At 37.0% G+C, this 27,607-nt stretch overlaps 1 protein-coding gene across 2 annotated transcripts in view; it reads right to left on the minus strand.

Moving 5' to 3' along the window:
- RAD54B (RAD54 homolog B) overlaps window positions 1-27,607 on the minus strand; it is a 142,932-nt gene that overhangs the window by 76,043 nt on the left and 39,282 nt on the right. For both annotated transcript variants that reach the window (XM_077167218.1, XM_077167217.1), the window contains exons 2-3: window positions 27,011-27,162; window positions 20,848-21,019 (exon numbers count right to left, since the gene is read on the minus strand). In XM_077167218.1, the coding sequence (XP_077023333.1) occupies window positions 20,848-21,019; window positions 27,011-27,145 (307 nt within the window). In that variant the 5' untranslated portion in view covers window positions 27,146-27,162. The remainder of the gene's footprint in view (window positions 1-20,847; window positions 21,020-27,010; window positions 27,163-27,607) is intronic.

Below are 27,607 nucleotides of genomic sequence, written 5' to 3' on the forward strand. Positions count from 1 at the left end.
ATGTTTTATCATCAATATCACACTGCACATGGATGAGCTAAATCTAAAGCCTCAAGAAAAGGAAAGGTTTATTTGTGACCTAGTTAGACAGGTAAGAGAATTTTGATTTTAAATGAAAATCTTTACAATAATACAAATCAATAAATGCTGATACATTTTTCTAACGTGAATCAAATTGCAGAAAATGTTTTTTTAATTTTTATTAATAAAACCAATCAACATACAATATGAACATTTCTTTTTACCACACAGTTCTATATTCATCATCATGATCATTTCTTAGAACATTTGCATCAGTTCAGAAAAAGAAATAAAAAGAAAACAGAAAAAAATTCCTACATACCATACCCTTACCCCTCCCTTCTATTGATCACTAGTTTTTCAATCTACTAAATTTATTTTAACATTTGTTTCCCCTGTTATTTATTTATTTTTAATCCATATGTTTTACTCATCTGTCTATAAGGTAGATAAAACAAGCATGAAACACAAGGTTTTCACAATCACACAGTCAACTGCGAAAGCTATATCATTATACAATCATCTTCAAGAAACATAGCTACTGGGACCCCGCTCTACATTTTCAGGCAGTTCCCTACAGCCTCTGTTACGCCTTAACTAAAAAGGTGGTATCTATGTAATGTGTAAAAATAATCTCCAGGAAAACCTCTCGACTCTTTTTGGAACCTCTCATAGCCATTGACACTTTATTTTGTCTCATTTCGCTCTTCCCCCTTTTGGTCTAAAAGGTTTTCTCAATCCCTTGATGCTGAGTTTCAGCTCATTCTAGGATTTCTGTCCCATGTAGCCAGGAAGGTCCACACCCCTGGGAGTCAGGTCCCAGGTAGAGAAGGGGAGGGCAGTGAGTTTGCTTGTGGTGTTGGCTGAAGAGAGAGGCCACATCTGAGCAACAAAATAGGTTCTTTTGGGAATGACGTTAGGCCTAATTTTAAGTAGGCTTGACTTGTCCTTTGTGGGGTTAAATTTCATATGAACAAACCCCAAGACTGGGGTGTCTCAGCCTACTGCTTTGGTTGTCCCCACTGCTTGTGAGAATATCAAGAATTCTCCACTTGGGGAAGCTGAATTTTCCCCCTTTCTCACCTTACCCCAAGGGGACTTAAGCTGCAGAAAATTTTAATTTTAACTGGTAGTGTCAAGTAAATTGCCTGCAAAAACTACAAGAAAAGTTTAAGAATGCCTTGTTGATATATATTTATTAATTTATGCAATATTACTTTAAAATGTAATGTTATTAATATTGAGTTGACACAGAGATAGTAAACTGGCTTGGGCAGACATATTTTTTTAAAAATCTTTCTTGTGATAGTATAGTAAGCAGGCCCCTTGCAGAAGGTGGGCCTGTCACCACTCCTTACACATTTAAACTACCTCCTCTTTAAAAATCGTCCAAATTCCTCTGAGCAGTCAGAACTACACATAAACAGGGCACCTGTGCTGAGCATGGGTAAAATTGCACATAGGCAAGATAAGACAAATTCCTGTAAAGAAACCCCTCCCTGGATGTGGAGAAAGATGCATGCTTATCCACTGTTGGTGGGAATGTCAAATGGTACAAGCACTGTGAAAGGAAGTTTGGGAGGTCCTCAGGAACCTAAGTATAGAATTGCCATACGACCCAGCAATACCATTCATTGGACATGAGGGCAAGGACATAAACGGACATATGCACACCAATGTTTATACCAGCATTATTTACAATTGTGAAGAGATGGAAAAAGCCAAAATGTCCGTCAACAGAGGAGTGGCTAAACAAGCTGTGGTAGATACATACGATGAAATATTATGCAGCTGCAAGACAATAAAATTATGAAGTATGTAACAACATGGATGGAACTTAAGGACATTATGCTGAGTGAGATTAGCCAGAAACAAAAGGACAAATATTGTATGGTCTCACTGATATGAACTGATATTAATGAATAAACTTGGAGAATTTCATTGGAAACAGAGACCATTAGGAGATAGAAACAGGGTAAGATATAGGGTAACTGGAGAATTTCACTGGAAACAGAGACCCTTAGGAGATAGAAATAGGGTAAGATATAGGGTAATTGGAGCTGAACAGATACAGACTGTACAACAGGACTGATCATAAAAACTCAGAAACGTATAGCACAATACTACCTAACTGTAATACAATTATGTTAGAACACTGAATAAAGCTCAATGTGAGAATGATAGAGGGAGGAAGGTTGGGGAAACAAATGAAATCAGAAAGAAAGACGATTAAGACTGAGATGGTATAATCTAGGGATGCCTAGAGTGTATAATGATAGTGACTAAATGTACAAACTTAAAAATGTTTTTGCATGAGGAAGAACAAAGGAATGTCAATACTGCAGGGTGTTGAAAATATATGGTAATTAATATTTTAAAATTTTAACTTCTGTGTGAGACTAAAGCAAAAAATGTTTATTTGGTACAAAATTTATATTTTGACTGGTGCAGTTCCTAAGATAACTTATATGGACAGTTTAATTGAACACCGTAAGTACATGGAACCTTGAGTAAAGCATAAGATTTCATAGGCTTGCCAAGAGTGATGCCCCAATAAATCCCAGAGTGATCTGAACAGTGAGTAAAAAAGTATTTGCAAAGTTCGCTTGGGGGAATGGTGAGAGAGGGGGAAAATTCAACTTCCCCAAGTGGAGCATTCTTGATACTCTCACAAGCAGTGGGGACAAACAAAGCAATAGGCTGAGCCCTCAATCTTAGGGGTTGTTTATATCAAACCTAACCCCACAAAGGATAGGTCAAGCCTACTTAAAATTAGGCCTAAGAGTCACCCCCAAGAGAACATCTTTTATTGCTCAGATGTGGCCTCTTTCTTCAGCCTACACAACAAGCAAACTCACTGCGCTCCCAGTGGTCTACGTGAGAAGTGATTCCCAGGGGTGTGGACCTTCCTGGCGACATGGGACAGAAATCCTAGAATGAGCTGAGACTCACCACCAACAAACTGAGAAAACCTTCTTGATCAAAAGGGGGAAGAGTAAAATGCGAAAAAAGTCAATGGCTGAGAGATTCCAAACAGAGTCGAGAGGTTATCCTCGAGGTAATTCTTACGCATTAAGTAGATATCACCTTGTTATTCAAAATATAATGGAGAGGCTGGAGGGAAATGCCTGAAAATGTAGAACTGTGTTCCAGTAGCCATGTTTCTTGAAGATGACTATATAATGATATAGCTTGCACAATGTGAGTGGGAAAACCTTGTATCTTTTATCTACCTTATCAACAGACAAGTAAAACATATGGCATAAAAATAAATAGGTATTGGCATAAAGATAGATATATCGACCAATGGAATCGAATAGAGTGCTCAGATATAGACCCTCTCATCTATGGACATTTGATCTTTGATAAGGCAGTCAAGCCAACTCACCTGGGACAGAACAGTCTCTTCAATAAATGGTGCCTAGAGAACTGGATATCCATATGCAAAAGAATGAAAGAAGACCCGTATCTCACACCCTATACAAAAGTTAACTCAAAATGGATCAAAGATCTAAACATTAGGTCTAAGACCATAAAACAGTTAGAAGAAAATGTTGGGAGATATCTTATGAAACTTACAATTGGAGGCGGTTTTATGGACCTTAAACCTAAAGCAAGAGCACTGAAGAAGGAAATAAATAAATGGGAGCTTCTCAAAATTAAACACTTTTGTGCATCAAAGAACTTCATCAAGAAAGTAGAAAGACAGCCTACACAATGGGAGACAATATTTGGAAATGACATATCAGATAAGGTCTAGTATCCAGAATTTATAAAGAGATTGTTCAACTCAACAACAAAAAGACAGCCAACCCATTTACAAAATGGGAAAAAGACTTGAACAGACACCTACCAGAAGAGGAAATACGGATGGCCAAGAGGCACATGAAGAGATGCTCAATGTCCCTGGCCATTAGAGAAATGCAAATCAAAACCACAATGAGATATCATCTCACACCCACCAGAATCGCCATTATCAACAAAACAGAAAATGACAAGTGCTGGAGAGGATGCAGAGAAAGAGGCACACTTATCCACTGTTGGTGGGAATGTCAAATGGTGCAACCACTGTGGAAGGCAGTTTGGCGGTTCCTCAAAAAGCTGAATATAGAATTGCCATACGACCCAGCAATACCATTGCTGGGTATCTACTCAAAGGACTTAAGGGCAAAGACACAAACGGACATTTGCACACCAATGTTTATAGCAGCATTATTTACAATTGCAAAGAGATGGAAACAGCCAAAATGTCCATCAACAGACAAGTGGCTAAACAAACTGGTATATACATACGATGGAATATTATGCAGCTTTAAGACAGGATAAACTTATGAAGCATGTAATAACATGGATGGACCTAGAGAACATTATGCTGAGTGAGTCTAGCCAAAAACTAAAGGACAAATACTGTATGGTCCCACTGATGTTAACCGACATTTGAGAACAAACTTGGAATATATCATTGGTAACAGAGTCCAGCAGGAGTTAGAAACAGGGTAAGATAATGGGTAATTGGAGCTGAAGGGATACAGACTGTGCAACAGGACTAGATACAAAAACTCAAAAATGGACAGCACAATAATACCTAATTGTAAACTAATCATGTTAAAACACTGAATGAAGCTGCATCTGAGCTATAGCTTTTTTTTTTTTTTACTATTATTATTACTTTTATTTTTTTTCTCTATATTAACATTCTATATCTTTTTCTGTTGTGTTGCTAGTTCTTCTAAACCGATGCAAATGTACTAAGAAACGATGATCATGCATCTATGTGATGATGTTAAGAATTACTGATTGCATATGTAGAATGGTATGATTTCTAAATGTTGGGTTAATATCCTTTTTTCCGTTAACAAATAAATAAATAAATAAATAAAAATAATAAATAGGAGGAGGGTGGGCCACGGTGGCTCAGCAGGCAAGAATGCTTGCCTGCCATGCCAGAGTACCTGGGTTCGATTCCCGGTGCCTGCCCATGTTAAAAAAAAATTTTTTTTAAATAAATAAATAGGGGGAACAAATGTTAAAATAAATTTAGTGGATTGAAATGTTAGTGATCAATGAAAGGGAGGGGTAGGGGGTATGGTATGTATGAATTTTTTTCTGTTGTCTTTTTATTTCTTTTTCTCGATTGATGCAAATGTTCCAAGAAATGATCATGATGATGAATATGCAACTATGTGATGATATCGTGAATTACTGATTATATATGTAGAACGGAATGATCATATGTTAAGAATGTTTGTGTCTGTTATTTTTTTAATTATATATTAAAAAAAAAAGAAAAAAGAAACCCCTCCCCTAACCACTCATTCACTTCTGTAAACCGAGCTTCACACCCTTCCCGATTTAAACCTGCCAATCGCTTCCTTCCAACACCACCAGTTACCATATTAAGCATACCTTGTCATTAACATGTCATCCTGACTATAAAAACTGATGTTAAGCTTCTGTTCAGGAATCAGACTTTCAGAGGCTACTCGGCTGAGCCCTATGGCCATAGATGAATAAAAACCTATTACCTGAAACTTCAGAGCCTCACCCCCAGTTTGTTCTGTTTCCACGTAACATTTCTGGAGGCTTGCAGCCCTGTCCCTGGTTTCGTGCAACATTTCTGGGGGATCATTCAGGATCAAGAGGCCAGTGATATTTTCACCCCCCTCACCCACAGTGGCAGTGTGGCCCAAACCAGAGACCCGACAGATCCAATGCCGGCAACAGGGCTTTTCCCCATCTTTCAGATTCCTGACCTCCCCGGCCAGGACACTCGTCACCACAGGAGCAGCAACGGATCCTGGACAGTTTCTGGAATCAGGTTCCTGACAGCACCACCTGTTTGAATGGTAAGCACCCGGGTATGTCAGTTTCAGCCAACATGTAAAAGGGTAAGGGAGCCTGAATAGAAGGGGAGCCTGATCACCTCCCAGAGAGTCTCCAAGTACTGGTCTTCAGTTGGAGGTCCAGAGGAAATGGAAGTCTTCAGGTTCAGTTTCGGGAAGGGTGGTGCAGGAGGGGTGTTGGAATATGTAAGTGATTGTGTGAGTGAAAGGAAGTCCTGGGCCATAGGAGCTGTGCACCAGGCCGTGAGTGAGTTCAGATTCTATGATTTCGTGGCAATCTTCATACAGCTCAGGGTGGGCAACCCCCAAAGCGGGGTCAGCCAGGGGTTTATACGGGACCACCAAAGCCAAGAGGCACCCAATGTCCCTACTAGGGGAGTGGCCAAACCGAACAAAGTGAGTTTATTCAAAACCCTTTCTTGTCTATCTGTAAGCCCTCCCCCTAATCATTGGTGCCACTGATATGGGAGGGGAAGTTAGTAAAACACTGTTGCAGTGCATGATGTCTAACTTTAAGAAAGCTTTTACTGATGAGTGGGGAGTCAAGCTGACCCTTGGCGAACTTAGGAAACTATGTGAATTAAAGTGGACCACTTTTAGGGAAGATAAAAAGAAATTATCTTGCACTATGGTTTATCATTACTCTGTTTTATAAATTAAAATTTTCACATTTCAGAGTAAGAGGAGAACATCTGTGTAGGGGTTTTAAAATTTATCTCATTAAGAGAGTTGTTCTGTACAACTGATGTGGCCATCGCATGACCTTGGAAAGAAACAGTTGAAATGTGCCCTCTAGCTGAGAGGGCTGGCTATCCTCCTGGAAGCAGGTGTACTTTAATAAAAATATCTAGGCCCCAGGAAGCTCCTCTTGGTCCCTAGCTAGTTCCCAGAGGACCACACTGGGCACAGTCACATAAGCTAATTGGAAGTTGGCCACTATTCCATGAAGATACTATTAAGGAAAAAAAAAAACTTCACACAAGCAGTTAGAGAAAGAAAGAGGAGAAAAGAGAAGAAGACAGAGAAGAATCTTATGAGAGAGGAAGAGCACCTCATCAGAATCTTATGCTCTGCTACAGATCTTAACTAGGGAGACTGAATGCTGTCCCCAAGATTGCTGTGGATTTTTACTAATGAGAGTTGAAATGCTGCTTCTAAAACTCTTCAGTACTTCTCTTCAATGTTGGTGCCATCTTATCTGGTGATGTAAGTATGCTTTATTTTTGAACTCTTTTAATTACTATCTTTTAATTATTTTCTTTAATTACTTTCCTAATAAATTTGGTTTTATATCACTTAAGTCTGTGTTGTCCATGACTCCTAAACTTTAAATCAAATAGCCACAAATATCATGTTGCTTTTCATGCGACAAAATTGGAGCTGTGAACAGGATTTGCATTTCAGCACGGTTTCGTAATGGTAAAAGTTAATAAGACAAGTTTTAGAAAATTTGTGCAGAAAATATGGACTGTGCTCTGAATATTGTAATGCTTTATTAGGACCATTCTTGATAAATTTAAAGTTGCTAGTTTGTTAATCCTTTTTGGATTTACATTTTACATTTCAGCATGGCTTTGTAATGGTAAAAATCAGTAAGACAAGTTTTAGAAAATTTGTGCAGAAAATATGGACTGTGCTCTGAATATTGTCATGCTTTATTAGGACCATTCTTGATAAATTTAAAGTTGCTAGTTATCCTTTTTGTATGCAGAATGTTTTGGATTTAAACGTTTTGTCTTCCTGGTTTGTACTTTCTAATGCTGTAAGACATTTAGGAATTTTTAATTCAGTAATCCCTCTTCAAGATTTACTTGAGATAGATTAATAGTCAGCCATAAGAAAGTCCCCTTCGGGGAATGGTGAGAACAGGGGAAAATAACTTCCCCAAGTTGAATTCTTGATATTCTCACAAGCAGTGTGGACAACCAAAGCTATAGGCTGAGTCCCCAGTCTTGGGGTTTGTTCATATGAAATTTAACCCCACAAAGGATAGGTCAAAACTACTTAAAATTAGGCCTAAGGGTCTCTCCCAAGAGAACCTTTTTTGTTGCTCAGATGTGGTCTATCTCTCCAGCCAACACAACAAGCAAACTCACCACCCTCCCCGTCTACATGGGACATGACTCCCAGGGGTATGGACCTTCCTGGCAACGTGGGACAGAAATCCTAGAATAAGCTGAGACTCAGCATCAAGGGATTGAGAAAAACCCTAGAATGAGCTGAGACTTAGCATCAAGAGATTGAGAAAACCTTCTCCACCAAAAGGGGGAAGAGTGAAATGAGACCAAGTGTCAATGGCTGAGAGATTCCAAACAGAGTGGAGAGGTTGTCCTGGAGGTTATTCTTATGCATTAAGTAGATATCACCTTGCTAGTCAAGATGTAACGGAGAGGCTGGAGGGAACTGCCTGAAAATGTAGAGCCGTGTTTCAGTAGCCATGTTTCTTGAAGATCATTGTATAAAGATATAACTTTCACAATCTGTGTCATTGTGAAAACCGTGTGTCTGATGCTCCTTTTATCTACCTTGTCAACAGACGAGTAGAACGTATGGAATAAAAATAAATAATAGGGGGAACAAATGTTAAAATAAATTTGGTTTGAAATGCTAGTGATCAATGAAAGGGAGGGGTAAGGGGTATGGTATGTATAATTTTTTTTTTCTGTTTTCATTTTCTTTTTCTGTTGTCTTTTTATTTCTTTTTCTGAATTGATGCAAATGTTCTAGGAAATGATCATGATGATGAATATGCAACTATGTGATGATAATGTGAATTACTGATTATATATGTAGAACAGAATGATCATATGTTAAGAATGTGTGTTTCTTTCTTGTCATTTTTTTAATTTAAAAATTAGTTAAAAAAGTAAAAGAAAAAAACATTAAACCCCAATGATGCAAAAATATAGTCTAATTTCTAAATGGTTTTTATTTTTAATTCGTCATTAATTTCTAGCATTCCCAATTATGTTGGAGTAAGATGTACCATACAATTCCTGTATTTAGAAATGTGTTGAATGATTCTTGATGGTCTAACATTAACGGGCCAATCATAATTTGCTGTGGATACTTTATATTTATATCCCACAACCACTGATTGTCCATTTCTACTTATGCTGTTATAAACATTTGCCTTAACTATTTTAATTGTGTTCACTGCCACATGTCTTGATACCTGTTGCATCTTTATTGTGGATTTTATTCCTTAATAAAAATGACCTTCTTTTTAACGTTTAATAATCACAGAAGCTATTTTGTCTAAAATTAATATTGTAAACTTTGCTCTCATTTTGTTTGTTTCCAAGATTATCCATCCATTTGTTTTAACTTTGTGCTATATTTTATTTTCACCTGTTTCTCTTGTTTGCAAAAAAATAGTTGGATATTTTGCTTTCTCCTTATAGACTTTTGTATTGTGTTTATTGTCATAACAACTATGTTCCATTCTACTTCTATCAGCTTACTTTTGTAATCTATAATTTTTATGCTACTTTGCTATTTCCTTTCGTTTCTTTTTGTTATGATCTGCAAATTTTCCATTTTTTCTTCTCTCATTATTTAAAAGGTATAAAACCTGTTTTATCACTCTAATGGAGGTATCCTTTAAATTAAAAAAAAATCATCTTTTCTTTATCCCAAGTTTTCAAGGTATTAAAGTAAAAACTGAAACAAAACAAAACAAAACAAAAAGTTGGCCATAAGGTTTGGACATAGATTAGGAGATAATGCCATTTTTTAAAAAGTCCTCTAAGCTCAAAGTAAAAAAACAAAAAATCCCAGGATGGATGATTTATCTTACTCCTCACTTGCAAAGGAATGGGCAAAATGCACAGGACCCTGTGAAGACTGGGGGAATAGAATTAAACAGGGAGAGCCTATTCAGGTCTAATGGAATGTCTAGGAAACATTCCATTAGAAAAAGGGAAAGAAATGATTGAAGTATGTAGAAGAGGATGGACTTTGGTAACAGAATATAGAAAGAATGTGTGAATAAAAGATTGAGCAATCTCTGGGTAAAAAAAAAAAGAATTATGAAAAGGAATTGGTAGAATTACCGGAAAAACTGTCCATGTTGCAGAATCAAAATTTTGTCTTGGAAAATCAAATTTGTAATTATCAGTCAGTAGCTGAGAGGGCCACAGTGCATGTGGCCCAATATAAATATAAAAAGAGATGAGGTAAAGTAAACAAAGGGAAAGTACATATGGTACTAGCCACTGCCATTTCTAATTGAGACCCTGATAAGTGGGATAGTAATGTGTGGGATGAGGCAGATGATGGAAAAAAAAGGGAATATTTTAGATGAGAAATTTTGTCAGAAAAAAATAAATAAATATCCTCCAAAAATAGGAGCTGGCCCAATTCAAAAGCAAAAAGAGGAAAAACAGGGCAATCAGGTTACTTTCAAAACCACTATTAAAAAAAACAAAAAATAATAACTGACATTGATAGCATTTTACTCAGAAAACTGGTGAGCCATTAATTACCTGGGTGGTCAGAATTGCTGATGCAGGGACTGGAAGACTGTTGCTAGACTATGTTGACTGCATAAAACTTGTAGGAATTAGCACCAATCCCTTTATACAAACTGCTTTTCAGGAATTTAGTCAGCAGGCTGGAAAAAGTTCTAACTTGCTGGCATTGGCTGCACAAAGGTGTAATGAGCAATGCCCTCCTGACACTATGTGGCCACAAAATAATCTACTCTGGTACACTTTGCAAGATGCTATGTAGAAAATAAAAAAGAAAATTAACTCATATTGGGAGAGGCCAATACATACTACCTCCTCCCTGTCAATGCTTCCTATAGAAATGCTATCATTAAAGCAGCACCTCCAACATATAAACACTTGATAATAACTTTATTATTAGGAAAAACAGCAACACACTTAACAGTGTCTTAAATAAAATGGCAGAGCTGAGAGACATAGGAGTCTGGAATACAGGGAAAGGAAAGGACAAAACATATAATGGGAAATGGTCCCCTATTACCAGTAACAGGATTTCCCACAGAGACATGTTCAAAGCCCTTCTGGAAGCTTGGGTCAACCAAAAGAGTATTAATGTTTTGTCAAATAATGAGATAAAGAGAATGTATGAAGAAAAATGTAAACCAAGTTATACCCATAAACTCCTGGCAAAGCAGAAGACTTGTGTTCAGCAACCTTGGCACATCTGTATTCTCATTTAGTTCCTTTCTTCTAGGCAAGGGATTAGGCCAAACCCCACTACCTCTGACTCAAAATTTGTGGCTCCCCTTTGGTTTTATGTTTCACATTTTTTAATTGGGGATGCTGTTTAATATTGAGAAACTCCTTGCTTGCAAGTTTTATCCTTATAGTTTTTTTAAAAAGTCTTGCTATGTACCATTAATTCTTATTTAAAAAATTGTATATTGATGTTTCAAATATACATTGACTAAAGCATTTTAAGTATTTAACATTATTCTGACAAATTCAATTTTGATGGTAATTGTATGTAGTGAAATGTTTGTTTGAAGTAATGACTTAAGTATGAAGGATATAAGGGATATGTTTTTACTAAAAGGAAAAAAAGTAGTTTGTCCTAAGATAAAATAAATGGATGTTACAAAATGAGAAAAATGTAAGACAAAGCCTGAACAAACATAGTAAATTGCTGAAGGTTTGTGAAAAAGGAAATTATAGTCAAAGTTAGGAAAAGTTTTAGGTGAACTAAAAGGGAAGGTGTTGAAAGTAGTATCTGAACTCTTTAGCATGTACCCTCCCATACATGAGGCTGAGCCAGGGGACACGGTATGGGTAAACGACTACAGAAAAAAATTAAGGCTCCCTCCATCCTCAATGGAGAGGTCCCTACTGTATTGTTTTAGTAACCCCAAAAGCTGTCAGAGTCACAGAAACCATCCCATGAATTCAGCACTCTCAGGTGAAGAGGGCCACCGCAGATGACCCCTGGGAGCACACCCCTGATCCTGAACACCTGACGCTCATCATTCTCTGGAAGCCACCATACCCTTCTCCATCGCAGCCGAGATCAGCTGACTAGCCCATGACTGAGGCCTAAATAACTGTCACTGCCCTGCTGTAGCTCACCAGAAGCATCTAGTCAATGCATGGCTGAAGCCTGAGGAGACCTCCAAGCCCTCCCTTGGAAGCTGACTGATCTATGCACAGCCGAAAATTAAGGAATCAATGCATGAACATCCTGGCCTGCTGGGTCTGTGGACTAATTGTCTTTTCTTGCTCTTTATGTCTGTTTTTTGTTTAGCAGTTTTAGCCCTCCTAGAAATAGGTCGCCTAGAGTTTTTTTCGAAAACCAACTTTACTCTAATTTGGTGGGATCCCTCTTACCCAGGTAACTTCCCTCTTCCTAGCCACTGCCCAGAGTGTGTGTCTCCATTCCTTCCCTAAGGTTAATTGTACATTCATGTGGTGGCACCCCCTATAGCCAGCACCATGCGCCTCATTCCTCTGTTTCTGCTCTCGGCATGGCCATAAGCCCTTCCAAGGGGAACGAGGCATGCCAAGCATGCCTCAAGACCACCTATGTTGGGAAAAAAGGTAAAAACTATAACCAGTATTCATGCCAGAGCAGTTCTCAGACCTGCATTATTCTGTATGTACCCTAAAGGAAGGTCCCACAGTATGCTATAATCTCAACTCGCCAGGTTCTATAATGCTGTTTTCGCTACTCTAAGGCAGCAAGGCTATCACCATAACCCCTAGAAAGGGAAACAGTTCCCAAGTCCACCTGGCCTTCAACACATGTACAGTTTTACCCCCCACCGAATCCAAGACCTTTCCCAATGCAGTCCTCCTGGTAGTGCAATGTGTACAAGTTTGGGGGGAGCTCTTGACTGTGCTGAGGTGGAGACCTCCTGGGAGCTGGTGCCATGCTGTTTGTCTTTTGTCCAAAGCTATGAGCTGGGCCCTCACTGAAGGAAAAAAAAACAAAAACCTGGGTTCCTGAAAACATGTGACCAGAGCTGGGGGCCCACCAGTAGGTAAGGAAATCCTAAGGCAGGTGCTAGGTGCGGAGGCCAGGGGGCATAGGCAGTTGAGGAAGCAGATAGGACTCTCTCAGGGGGCACTGCCCTCCCTCACTTGCATACCTCACATCACCCTGCTTGGCCTCAGAGGATTGCTGGTTAGCCAAAGACAGGTAAGACTGCTCAGGGAAGGAACAACCTAAGATAGGCATAGTAGCAAAGGGGCCATCAGGAGAAAACTTGGGGCAAACAGAGGGGGAAAATAGACTCTCACCCCCCCCCCACCACCAACTTTGCAGGGGCCTAAATCCTGCATGCCTACCTTGCTTCCCAGACCCAACTCAAATCAGGACATACCAACACCTGCAACAATTAATGAATGAAATATAGGTGATGCTATAATTTCTTCTTCTAAGTCGGGGTAAGGATCAAAGGGGGGAAATGTAGCAAGCAGGCCCCTTGTAACAGGCAGGCCCCTTACCCCTCCTTGCACATTTAAACTACCTCCTCTTTAAAAATTCCCCAAATTCCTCTGAGCAGTCAGAACTTATGCAAACAGGAAGCTTGCCCCAAGAACAGGCAAACCTATACTGTTCTAGTTTGCTAGCTGCCAGAATGCAACATCCCAGAAACGGAATGGCTTTTAAAAAGGGGAATTTGCATATGGTGAACACAGTCAGGTTTCCTCTCTCATCTGGAAGGGGACATGATGAACACGCATCATCTGCTAGCTTTCTTTCCTGGTTTCCTATTTCATGAAACTCCCCGGGAGGCATTTTCCTTCATCTCCAAAGGTTGCTGGCTCGTGGGCTCTCTGCTTCTCGTGCTGTCATTCTTCTCTGGCTCTCTCTGAATCTCCTATTCTCCAAAATGTTTCCTCTTTTATAGGACTTCAGAAACTAATCAAAACCCACCCAAATGGGTGGAGACATGTTGCCACCTAATCCAGTTTAACAACCATTCTCGATTGCATCAAATCTCCAGGGAGATGATCTAATTACAGTTTCAAACATACAGTATTGAATAAGGATTAGAAGAGATGGCTGCCTTTACAAAATGGGATTAAGATTAAAACATGGCTTTTCCAGGGGACATACATCCTTTCAAACAAGCACATGCACATAGGCAAGATAAGACAAATTCCTTTAAAGAAAACCCTCCCCTAACCACTCATCCACTTCTGTAAACCCAGTGTTGTGCCCTTCCCGATTTAAACTAGCCAATCATTTCCTTCCACTACCACCAGTTACCATATTAAGTATACCTTGTCTTTAATGTGTCATCCTATCTATAAAAACTGATGTTAATCTTTTGTTCAGGGATCAGACTTTCAGAGGCTACTCGGCTGAGCCCTATGGCCATAGAGAATAAAAACCTACTTCCTGAAACTTCGGAGCCTAGGCCCCAGTTTGTTCTGTTTCCACATAACGTTCCTGGAGGCTTGCAGCCTTGTCCCTGGTTTCGTGCAACAATAGCATACAATCAACAAAAATGTTCTAGGGAGGGCAACAGTGGCTCAGTGGCAGGGTTCTCACCTGCCATGCCGGAAACCTGGGTTCGATTCCCAGTGCCTGCCCATGGTGTTTTCTGCACAACTTTGTGAATATACTAAAAACTATTCAGTTGTATATTTTAAATAGCTGGCTTTTATGCTATGTGAATTATACCTCATTAAAATTGCTATATAAGTTAAATATAAATAAGATGAATAAAATCCAAATTTTGCATTAATTTAATATAATAGATGATATTTTGCTGAAATTAAACTGCTAACAGTATAAAAATATGATACCAACCGATTTGGCATGGGGGGGGTCCTGTATTTGGACGTGGAATTAAACTAGGGTCTCGCACATGGCAGGAGAGCATTCTACCTCCGACCCACCATTAAACCCACTTATATATATATATAGATATAGATAGATAGAGAAATAGATATAGATATAGATTTAGATATATTTTTTGGCACAGGTTCTTTTGCATTCAACAAGTCTTTACTCCAGTAGGGCATCTGATGGCTCAATTCTTTCATCATCCCTGTTTGAATGTGCAAAATCTTCATCCAGCAGAAGCACACAACTTACACATTATATCCCTCTCTGTTATCAACTGCAGGCATGAAATCTTGTAGTAGTACTCAATTACAAGGTCATCCAAAAAAGATCCTGAATATGCTTATGCACATTTATTCATATTATTTAAAAGAAAACACAAAATTATAAATTTCTCTGAAAATTTTTAAATTTCTAAGAATATGACTGACTATTGCCAAGGACCTCTGACCAGAGAGAAGTTTTATCATTCCCTTTCTAAACTTTAATCCTTCCCTCTTCACTACCTTTTTCCCCTTAATCTATACCACACTCTCTTTAAAAACAAAAACAAAAACAAAAAAACTCTGGTTTCTACCATCCCTCAAAATACAACTTCTTCCATTCACAATGAAATTTCTAAATTTCTGTGAAAGAATAGCTTACATTCACCACATATCCATTTATAATCTCACTTTTGTTCCAAACACTTTCTGAAGCTATTCTCTCAAATATCAACAAAACCTGAAACTGTATGTTCCAGTAATCTCTTCTTGACTACTTTACTTTTCTCAAGTACTTCAAAGCCAAGGGACTCAACTATAGAAAATCATGTCTCTCAAGATCCCTTTAGTCACTCAAAACATTTTTTAACCCATACTATTTGAGTTAAAACCTGAACAAGAGAACAGCCCTGCCTTTGAATCTTTAGTGAAAAAAAGCCAGGTAAAGATATAAAATATAAAACTAGATAGTGTGGTCAAACTGCATGAGGGAGAATTAAAGGTCTCATCCCATAGCTCATCAGAATAAGAAAGAATTAGAACAGATGAATTTTTCCCCCTTTCTATAAAAGGAAAGTATGGTTCTGAATATCCAGGAGTTCTAAGGCTTCCCCTCTCCCAGGCTTTAAAGTACTTTAAAGCCCCATGTCAGAAGTACTGAGCTGGATGGTTCGTGAATAGGGGCTCTAGAGCTTGGACAAAAAGAGGCAGAAATGAGACCTAACACAGTTACCATAATGGGCACATTCCCTGAGTCTTGGGAGAAGTCAGTATGTTACCTCTACCCCTTCAATTCTCACACAAGGAATAACATCTGCAAGTGCTTCAGGTTATAAAAACACCTGAAACGCCCACTGAAGTTCACTAAATTGAAATTGTATCTATCAGGGCTCTTTTAGTTAAGAAAGAATCCAAACTCAAACAAGCTTAAGCAAAAATGGTATTACTGAACAGTCTGAATATTAAATATTATGAATTACTGTTTATCTTCATAAGTATTGATAACAATAGTGAGTAATGTAGGAGAAGGCATTTATTTTAAGAAATATATGCTGATGTATTTAGGGGTGGAGCGACATAATAATCTTCAACTTATTTTCAAATGGTCTGGGGACAGGGGGATGGGGGGTGGGAGGTGGCATTTCTGTGCCTGTGTGAGAGAAAACACACCTAAGTGCACACATGCATATTTGGCAAAATGCTATCAACTGTTGGATTTAGAATGCTAACTGGAATATTCTTTCAACTTTTCTAAATGTATGAGTTTTTGTTTATTTTTCAAAATAAAAAGGTGAGGGGGAAAATAGGGACATACTTTAACTGGAACATAAAAGCTTTGATGGGAGAACTTTCTCGACCAAAGGGGGAAGAGTGAAATGAGACTAAGTGTCAATGGCTGAGAGATTCCAAACATGGTCAAGAGGTTATCCTGGAGGTTATTCTTATGCATTAAGTAGATATCACCTTGTTGTTCAAGATGTAGTGGAGAGGCTAGAGGGAACTGCCTGAAAATGTAGAGCTGTGTTCCAGTAGCCATGCTTCTTGATGATGATTAAACAATGACATAGCTTTCACAATGAGACTCTGTGAATGTGAAAACCTAGTGTCTGATGTTCCATTTAGCTACTATATCAACAGAAGAGTAGAACATATGGAATAAAAATAAATAATAGGGGGAGCAAATGTTAAAATAAATTTAGTTTGAAAGGCTAGTGGTAAATGAAAGCGAGGGGTAAGGGGTATGGTATGTATAATCTTTTTTCTCTCTATTATCGTTTTATTTCTTTTTCTGTTGTCTTTTTATTTCTTTTTCTAAATCGATGCAAATATTCTAAGAAATGATGAATATGCAACTATGTGATGATATTAAGAATTACTGATTGTATATGTAGAATGGAATAATATCTTAATGTTTTGTTTGTTAATTTTTTTTAATTAATAAAAAAAAGCTTTGATGGATGTGAAAAGGTGAGTATATACTATACAGGTCTCTCACATCTAAGGTTTACTACATGCTACATCTCTCTCAAACCACAGAAAAGCAAGATGTTTCTCACAAAGCTCTTTTCCCCAATTAACCATTTTCCCTGAATAAGAGGTAAGAAAGTTGGCACAGGTTTCCAAGTCTGATGAATATACTACACAAAAGGGATTATGGGATTATGGTTTGAGTATATTAACCCCCTCTTCAATTTATCTTAATTTTCTCATATTCAGCTGGAAAGGGAAAGAGAAACTAGAGCAGAACACAAATAAAGTACAAAATTAAATCAGTAACACAGAATGTGTTGTATTCTAGATTCTACAATATAATTCTCTGGCAAAGAAATTAGCCACCATGACAGAAATGAAATAGGTATACATGGACTATTATCTGCTGTAGGCTGCCAGGAGAAAAGAAAGCCTGGGGAAATAGGACATTCACCTAATGAAGATGGAAGAAAGAAAAGAGGAAAAGAAGGAAAAAGGAAGAAAAGAAGTTAGAAGAGAGAAAATCAAAGGGAGAGGGCTAAAGTGCCCAGAATTATCCCTATCTCCCTAAATTAATACCAGCTCCAAGAGTTCTTTTCAACCTTATTCCAACACTAGTTACAGCTAGTAACTTAGTTTGCACTAAGGACCCTGGACAATCGGGGGAAAAGCAGAAATCCTTTCTGCTCCAAAAGCAATGAACTCATTCAGAAGTAAAATGTATTAATTGTGAAGATCAAGAAACACAAAACACTGAAGGTGCTTTGCTGATCTGCAGTTATCTTAAGAATGGCAATAACTATTTTCTTTGAATGTTTATTCATTCAAACAAGAAGAAATTGTAATTTTTTAAAATGTAGTCTTTGGTACAACCGCCGTGGAAGGCAATTTGGAGGTTCCTCAGAAAGCTAAATACAGAATTGCCATATGACCTGACAATACAATTGCTGGGTATCTACTCAGAGGACATGAGGGCAAGGACACAAATGGACATTTGCACACCAATGTTTATAGTAGCATTAATTACAACTGTGAAGAGACAGAAACAGCCAAAATGTCCATCAACAGAGGAGTGGCTAAACAAGCTGTGGTAGATACATACAATGGAACATTATACAGCTGTAAGACAGAATAAAGTTATGAAGCATGTAACAACATGGATGGACCTTAGGACATTATGCTGAGTGAGATTACCCAGAAACAAAACGACAAATACAGTATGGTCTCACTGATACGAACTGACATAAGTGAATAAACTTGGAGAATTTTGTTGGTAACAGAGACCATCAGGAGATAGAAATAGGGTAAGATAGTGGGTAACTGGAGCCGAAGGGATACAGATTGTGCAACAGGACTGAATGTAAAAACTCAGAAATGGACAGCACAATACTACCTAACTGTAACACAATTATGTTAAAACACTGAATGAAGCTGAATGTGAGAATGATAGAGGGAGGAGGGCTGGGGAAACAAATGAAATCAGAAAGAAAGATAGATGATAAAGATTGAGATGGTATAATCTAGGAATGCCTAGAGTATATAACGATAGTGAATAAATGTACAAATTTTAAAATTGTTTTTGCATAAGGAAGAACAAAGGAATGTCATTACTGCAGGGTGTTGAAAATAGATGACAATTAATATTTTAAAATTTCAACTTATGTGTGAGACTAAAGCAAAAAATGTTTACTTGGTACAGAATTTATATTTTGACTAGTGCATTTCCTAATACAACTTATGTAGATAGCTTAATTGAACACCATAAGTACATGGAACCTTGAGTAGGACATGAGATTTTGTGGTTTGTCCAGAGTGATGCCCCAATAAATCTCAGAGTGATTTGAACAGTGAATAAAAAAGTATATGCAAAGTCCCCCTCAGAGAATAGTGAGAAAGTGGGAAAATTCAACATCTCCAAGTTGAATTCTTGATATCCTCACAAGCAGTGGGGACAAACAAAGCTATAGGCTGAGCCCCCAGTCTTGGGGTTTGTTCATATGAAACTTAACCCCACAAAGGATAGGTCAAGACTACTTAAAATTAGGCCTAAGGCTCACCCCCAAAAGAACCTCTTTTGTTGCTCAGATGTAGCCTTTCTCTCCAGCCAATACAACAAGCTAACTCACCACCCTCCTCCTGCCTATGTGGAACATGACTCCCAGGGGTGTGGACCTTCCTGGCAATGTGGACAGAAATCCTAGAGTGAGCTGAGACTCAACATCAAGGGATTGAGAAAACATTCTCAACCAAAAGGAGGAAGAGTGAAATGAGACAAGGTGTCAATGGCTGAGAGATTCCAGAGTCGAGAGGTTATCCTGGAGGTTATTCTTACGCATTAAGTAGATATCACCTTGTTAGTCAAGATGTAATGGAGAGGCTGGAAGGAACGGCCTAAAAAGGTAGAGCTGTGTTCCAGTAGCCATGTTTCTTGAAGATGATTGTATAATGATATAGCTTCCACAATGTGACTGTGTGATTGTGAAAACCTTATGTCTGATGCTCCTTTTATTTACCTTGTCAACAGATGAGTAGAACATATGGAATAAAAATAAATAATAGGGGGAACAAATGTTGAAATAAATTTAGTTTGAAATGCTAGTGGTCAATGAAAGGGAGGGGTAAGGGGTATGGTATGCATAAATTTTTTTCTATTGTCTTTTTACTTCTTTTTCTGAATAGATGCAAATGTTCCAAGGAATGATCGTGATGATATATATGCAACTATGTGATGATATAGTGAATTACTGATTATATATACGCAGAACAGAATGATCAAAATGAAAATGTTTGTATTTGTTTGGTGTTTTTTTGGTATTTAAAAAATAAATTAAAAAATTTTTTTAAAATGTAGTCTTAATGATACCTTTTCACAAGGCTAAACAAACATCTGTGAACCACTCTGATTTTTTTTTAATTACCTAAAAAACAATGATCTCTTACAGATAGAACATGAACCATAATTCCTTTGGTAACCCAATTCAACAATTGGGGACAAGGGAGAGAATATTCATTAAATGCCTGCAATTTCTGCAGTTATAAAACCTTAATAACTCAAATTCAACTAACTTCAAGTTATGCCATAGATGAGTTAAAGATCTGTCATTTAAACTTCACCAATCAAGTTTTAATACTATTAAATATTTAATAGTATTTAGTATTTAAATAGAAATATTTAATAATATTTCTAGAACATTTTTTAGAAATACATGTTTTAAATCATAACTTTAAGCAATTTATTTTGGCAGGTGAGGAAAATACCATATATGACATGAGTTTTTGATGAACACTCTTAAACATATTGCTAGTCTAAAGGACAAAATTCAAATAGCTTGGCTATTAACATTAAAAGTAAATTATGGGGGGTGGGCCATGGTGGCTCAGCATGCAGAGTTCTCATCTGCCATGTGAGAGACCTGGGTTTGATTCCCAGTGCCTGCCCAGTCATAAAAAAAAAAAAAAAAAAGAGTAAATTATGGGGGTGCATGGGTGGATCAGTGATAAAATGCTTACCTTCCACACAGGAGACCTGGGTTTGATTTTCAGACCATGCACCCCCCACCCCCAAAAACAAAGTAAATTATGACAACAAAAATCTGAACCACTGACAATCTAGAGATACGACATCAACCATTTCCAAAAACAACATATTCATTTTTGAGAATAATCAACAAAGTATACTGTAATAATACTGGCCAAGTATAAACCTGATCGATAAAAAGCAGTCTTACTTGTATGAGCAGGATCCAATGTTTCCATTGCAGATACTTCAAAACAATCTTTTGTACTATAGTTATTCCCATGATTAATTTCTCTAGTACTTCCTTTAGTAGGCATAAGACTTAAATTGCATATTCTGGGATCATTTCTCTCTGGGAGAATTTTTTTCTTATTTGCAGCAACCTAAAAGAACAAAATATGTATCTCAAGCAGATATTAATTCGATTTCCCATGTTTTTACCAGATGGGTTCCTGATTTAAAATATGAAATATTTAAAATATGAAATACGGTTTCTCTGTATTTAAGTAGGGGACAGTTAAAGTAAATATATAGCTAGATTACAAATTCAATTTTTATTGTTTTTTTAAACTAATTGTACTATAAAAACTGAAAGACATGACAATGAAAATTACATTTACAACTACAGTGTACTTAACATATCAGAAGAGTTTTGAACAAGTCAATAAGTAATTCTAATCAACTACTTTTTCTTGCTAAATTTCTCAATATTAAAATCAACACTTAAATGTTAGTTTTTAGATGTGAAAATGGTACTGTCATTATGTTTTTGGTCTTTTGTCTTTTTTTAATTTTTTATTCTTTGTTATTTGTCATCATAGTTTTTTCGTTTGTTTGTTTTTTAGCATGGGCAGGAACCGGGAATTAAACCCGGCTCTCTGGCATGGCAGGCAAGAATTCTGCCTGCTGAGTCACCATGGTCTGCCCTTTCACCATGTTTTGTTTTGTTTTTTAAGAACCCTTATATTTTAGAGATATATACTAAAATATTTATAAATGAAGATATATTCTCCGGATTTATCGTCAAAACATCTGATGGGGTAGTGATTAGGTAGGAAGCTGAAAGGTAGAGATGAAACAAAATTGGTCATAAAGTGATGACTGCGGATGTCAAGAAATGGTCCATTGATACTGTTTTCCCTACTTTTGTATATATATTAGTTTCCTAATACTGCTTAACAAATTACCCCAAATTAAGTGGTTTAAAACAACACAAATTTATCACTTTACAGCCAGTAAGAAAGAAGTCTGACCTGGGTCTCACTGGGCTAAAATCTAAATGTTAAGATTTATATGTGGTCCTTTCTGGATACTCGAGAGAAGAATATCATTAGTTGCCTTTTTAAGATTCCTTGACTTTTCAGGCCATAATCACATCTCTTTCTCTTTCCCTCTCTTCTGCCTCCTTCCTTCATGTTAACAATCACTGTCATTACATTGAACCCATCCAGATAAATCAGGATAATCACCCCATCTTCAGGTACTTAATTTTAATCATATCTGAGTAGCCCCTTTTTATATGTAAAATAGCATATTCACAAATTCTAGGGAATAGGCCACGGGCATTTTTTTGGTGGGGCAGGGGCACTGTTCTGCTTATCTAGTGTATGTTTGAAATTTTTAAAAAATAACACAATCATATCTCTATAAACATCCATTAAAATAAATTTCACAAATATTCAAAAAACCTATGTGATCAAAGGACATGAGGGCAGGGACACAAGAGGACATTTGCATACCAATGTTTATAGCAGCATTATTTACAATTACCAAGAGATGGAAACAGCCAAAATGTCCATCAACAGAGAGGTGGCTAAACAAACTGTGGTATATACATACAATGGAATATTATGCAGCTGTAAGACAGAATAAAGTTATGAAGTAGGTAACAACATGGATGGACCTTACGGACATTATGCTGAGTGAGATTAGCCAGAAACAAAAGCACAAATACTGTATGGTCTCATTGATGTGAACTGACATTGGTGAATGAACATGGAGAATTTCGTTGGTAACAGAGACCATCAGGAGGTGGAAATAGGGTAAGATATTGGATGATTGGAGCTGAAGGGATGCAGATCGTGCAACAGGACTGAATGTAAAAACTCAGAAATGGACAGCACAGTACTACCTAACTGTAATACAATTATGCTAAAACAATGAATTAGGCTGAATGTGAGAATGATAGAGGGAGGAGGGCTGGGGAAACAAATGAAATCAGAAAGAAAGACAGACGATAAAGATTGAGATGGTATAATCTAGGATTGCCTAGAGTGTATAATGACAGTGACTAAATATACAAATTTTAAAAATGTTTTTGCATGAGAAAGAACAAAAGAATGCCATTACTGCAAGGTGCTGAAAATAAATGGTAATTAATATTTTTAAATTTCAACTTATGTGTGAGACTAAAGCAAAAAAAAGTTTTAAAAAAAACTGTGATAATATTTTAAAGGAAATCAAGTAATAAACTAATAAACTAATTTTGTTTTTTGTAATTTCATTTTGATATAATTTTGAATCTATAGAAACTTTCCAAAAATAGTACAACTTTCATATACCCTTTTTCCAGACTCATCATTTGTTTATATTTATTTCATATATTTTATCTCCCTTTCTATGTATGATGTGAGTATACATTTTTTAATCTAAAACATTTAAGAATAAATTGGAGATTCTGAGTTCCTTTACCTCTAAATACTTCAATGAATGATTCCAAAAAGTAAAGACACTCCCGTCCATAACCACAGTAAAATCATCAAAATTGGGAAATTTCACATTGCTATTATACTATTATCTAATCCACAGTTCAAATCTCAATTTGGTGACTTATCCCAATAACATCTTTTGTAATTTTTTCCCCCAAATCAACTCTAATCCCAGATCACACATTACATTTAATCAGCATGTTTCTTTAGTCTCCTTTAATGTGAAACAATTCCGCTCCCTTTTGAACAGTATAGGTCAGTTATTTTATAAAACGCCCCTCAATTTGAACTTATCTGATGTTTTCTTATGATTAATTTCAGGCTATGCATTTTAGGCAGGAATACCATTGTTCTTCATATCAGTATGCCCAAAATATCAGCTGTCCTGTTCCTGGCACTATTAACTTTGATCACTTAGGTGTTTAGTTAATAGTAACATATTAATATTGGTTCAACAATTGTAACAAATGCACCATACTAATGTAAGATCTTAATAGGGAAAACTGTGGGCAGGGGAAAAAAAGTATGTGGGATTTCTCTGTATATCTGCTCAATTTAGCCCCCTGATATAAATAAGAGAAGGGGAAAAAAACCCACAATAAATCAGCAAATTGTTCTGGAATTAATCCTTGGAAACAGTATCAGAAAATGCACATTAAGACAAGAGTGTCAAGATAATTCAATGGGGTAAGAATAGTCTTTTCAACAAATGGACCTGGGAAAATTAGTTATCTACATACCAAAGAATCCAGTTTCATTCTTGGTATGGGACCCCTATCCCATGCCATACACAAAAATTAACTCAAACTTCATCAAAGACTTAAATGTAGGAGGTGAAATTATAAACTCTTAGAAGAAAATACAAAAGTAAATCTTCATGGCATTAAGTTAGACAAAACTTTCATAGATATTACACCAAAAGCACAAGCAACAAAAAATAAAATAGGTAAATTGAACTTCACCAAAACTAAATGCTTGTTACATATGATACAATCTTGTGAAAAAGCCCACAGTGTGAGAGAAAATATTTCTAAATCATAAGTTATTCTGATAAGGGACTTGTATCTAGAATATGTAGTCTTACAACTCAATAAAAAGACAATCCAATTTAAAACGGAACAAAGGATCTGAAGAAACAGCTCTCCAAACAAGACACACAAATAGCCAATAAGCACAGTAAAGATGTTCAACATCATTAGCCATCAGGAAAAACGGAAGTCAAAACCACAATGGGATGTAACTTTACCCACTAAGATGGTTATAATAGGGGAGAAGAAAAAGACGCAAAAATTATCAATGTCAACAAAGATATTGAGAGTCACAATCCTCAACCCTCAAAATTCACTGCTGTTGGGAATGTAAAATGGTATAGTCACTGTGGAAAATAATTTGACCATTCCTCAAAAGGATATATAGTCACCATATGTATTAGTTAGGGTTCTCTAGAGAAACAGAATCAACAGGGAACACTCGCTAATATAAAATTTATAAAAGCAGAGTCCAAAATCCACAGGGCAGGCTGTGCAGCCGAGGATTCCAATAGAGGGTCTGGAAGAATTCCACAGGAGAGGCGTGCCAGCCGAAGCAAGAAAAAAGAGTCTGTCTCTTCTAAATCCTCCTTAAAAGGCTTCCAGTGATTAGAATGAGCATCACTCACCGTAGAAGACACTCCCCTTGGCTGATTACAAATGGAATCAGCTGTGGATGTAGCCAAGGTGCTCATGATATAATTCTGTGAAATGTCCTCCTTGCAACAGACAGGCCAGCACTTGCCCAACCAGACAAACTGGTATCACCACTTAGCCAAGTTGACACATGAAGCTGACCATGACACCATATAACCCAGCAATTCCAGCTCTAGGTACACACCAAAGAAAAATGTTGACATATGTCCACACAAAAACTTGTATACAGATGTTTATTCATAAAAGCCAAAAAGTAGAAACAAAATACCCAGCAAATGATGAATGGATGAAATGTGATATACTGGGTGGGCCACGGAAGCTCAGCAGGCAGAGTTCTAGCCTGCCGTGCCAGACACCTGGGTTCAATTCCCAGTGCCTGCCCATGCGAAAAAAAAAAAAAAAGATGATATATCAATAAAATGGAATATTACTCAGTTTGGTAGGTACAATAACATCTCCCAAAGATGACAACGACCTAATCCCCAGAACCTGTAAATATGTTGCCTAATATGGCAAAAGGAGCTCTGCAAATATAATTAGGGTTAAAAACCTTGAGAAGGAGAGATTATCCTGGATTACCAGGTGGGTCCAATCTAACCATATGTGTACCAGTTACAGAGAAACAGAAAAATGGCAACAAGTGAAGACTCGCTCTGCTATTGCTTTGAAGATGAGGAAGAAGACTATTACCCAAAGAACATTAGCAGCATATGAAAGATGTAAAAAGGCAAGGAAAGAGATTTTCCCCTACAGCCACCAGAAATGAATGCAGCCATGACTACATCACAGCCTAGTGAGAACTGTAACAGAACTTTGCCCACAGGCCTGTAAGAAAATATGTTTTAAGCCGCTAAATCTGTGGTAATCTGTAACAGCAGTAATAAAAAACTAATAGACTATAAATAGAAATAGAATAGTAACAGAAAACTTTTCATTACATTCAGTAATGAAAAGGAATAAAGTACTGCTATATACTATAGCATGAATGAACCCTGAACATTAGGTTAAATGAAAGAAACCAGTCACAAAAGACCACATATTGTATGATTCCATTCATAGGAAATTTTCAGAATAGGTAAATCTATAGAGACAGAAAGTAGAATAGTGGTTACCAAGGGCTAGAGGGCTGGGAGAAACAGAGAATAACTACTAATGCACAGGTACAGAGTTTCGGTTTGGGTTGATAAAAATTTTCTAAAATTGAACATATTAATGGTTACATAACTCTGTGAATATACTAAAAGCCAAAGGTATAATATCTAAATTATATCTCAGTAAAGCTTTAAAAAAAAAAAACAAAAAAATATGGAAAAACACTAAACTATGTATTCTCCTCATAGTACAGTCAGGATTCTTTTATTGGTAAGATCTGAAAATCTACTTGGGAGGTTATAGGAAACCAAAGAGAAGTGGGCTAAAGCAGACACGTGCAGACTAAAAACGGCAAAGTCAAAAATAAATAGACATCTAACCTCATAACAGAGTATTACAGAGTACCAGAAAGTGTGGACTGTCCATTTTATAAATCTTCTAAACCAAAACAATCCTTTCTCTTATTGGTAAAGAACATATATTAAGACAACTTCAAGTATTCAGTTTTTATAGATAAAAATGAAAGGAAATATCCAGAATGGTGATTAAAAGTCAGTATTTGTATATTTTCTCTCTTCAAACCACCCTATTTAAAGAAATTTCCACTCATATGGTTAACTTTAAAAAGAATACTTATTAGAATAATTTATTTTTTTATAATCTCTTCCCCTTCTCACATAGGTATTTATCTACTGTTAAAAGTTTATTTTACAGATCCAAACGCACTTCACTCCTCAAAAAAGAAACTGTTTAACTCTATGGTTTGAGGATGACTTCATCAAAAACAGTGAAAATTCATAAGGTAGTAAGTACTGTAGCCTCTTTAGATGGCATTTTTTAAATGACAAGCTTCTTTACATTAAGATTCTTTCACTTTTTTTTTTGGTACCTCAAATAATTTTATATCAGAACTCAGCTTTATATCCTCTTCATTTGGATTTGGATTATTTCTTCCTGGTGGTATAAATTTTGATTTTTTGAAGGGATTCCCCTGCAATTGACTTGGTGCTGCAGATCGTCTCATATTTCAGCATAAGTTACCTAAAAAATATAAGAAACAGAAATCATGCATCACTGTGACTAGAATTATCCACAAATATAAAAATAGTTTGTCACCATGACCACAATATTTTAAAAAGTGTACAAGAGATTAGCCCTGCTCCACAGAAAAGTGAGAGAAGGGACAAGAGGGCAACTGAGGTAGCAATCCAGAGTATGGCTGACCTGAGATAGCCTTCTGCACTACATGCAGCAGCCCTAGTTGCAAAGGCCAAGTAAACAAGAGGTAGAAAGCTGTAGCCTGGCATGGAGGAGCGGAGCCCACGGGAGTGAATGGGTGGGTACATGGGACAAGGAAGCAAGCTAGGCCACGTTCCTTGGGTGCGCTACCCTCACCAGCACCCAAGGTACGTGTCCAGTGACTCATCCTACACCCTATGTACATGAACCCCCTCACCCGCTCCCATTCCCCGCGCTCCAGGTGCCC

Source organism: Tamandua tetradactyla, chromosome 6, assembly GCF_023851605.1.
Source record: "Tamandua tetradactyla isolate mTamTet1 chromosome 6, mTamTet1.pri, whole genome shotgun sequence".
Lineage (NCBI taxonomy): Eukaryota > Metazoa > Chordata > Mammalia > Pilosa > Myrmecophagidae > Tamandua > Tamandua tetradactyla.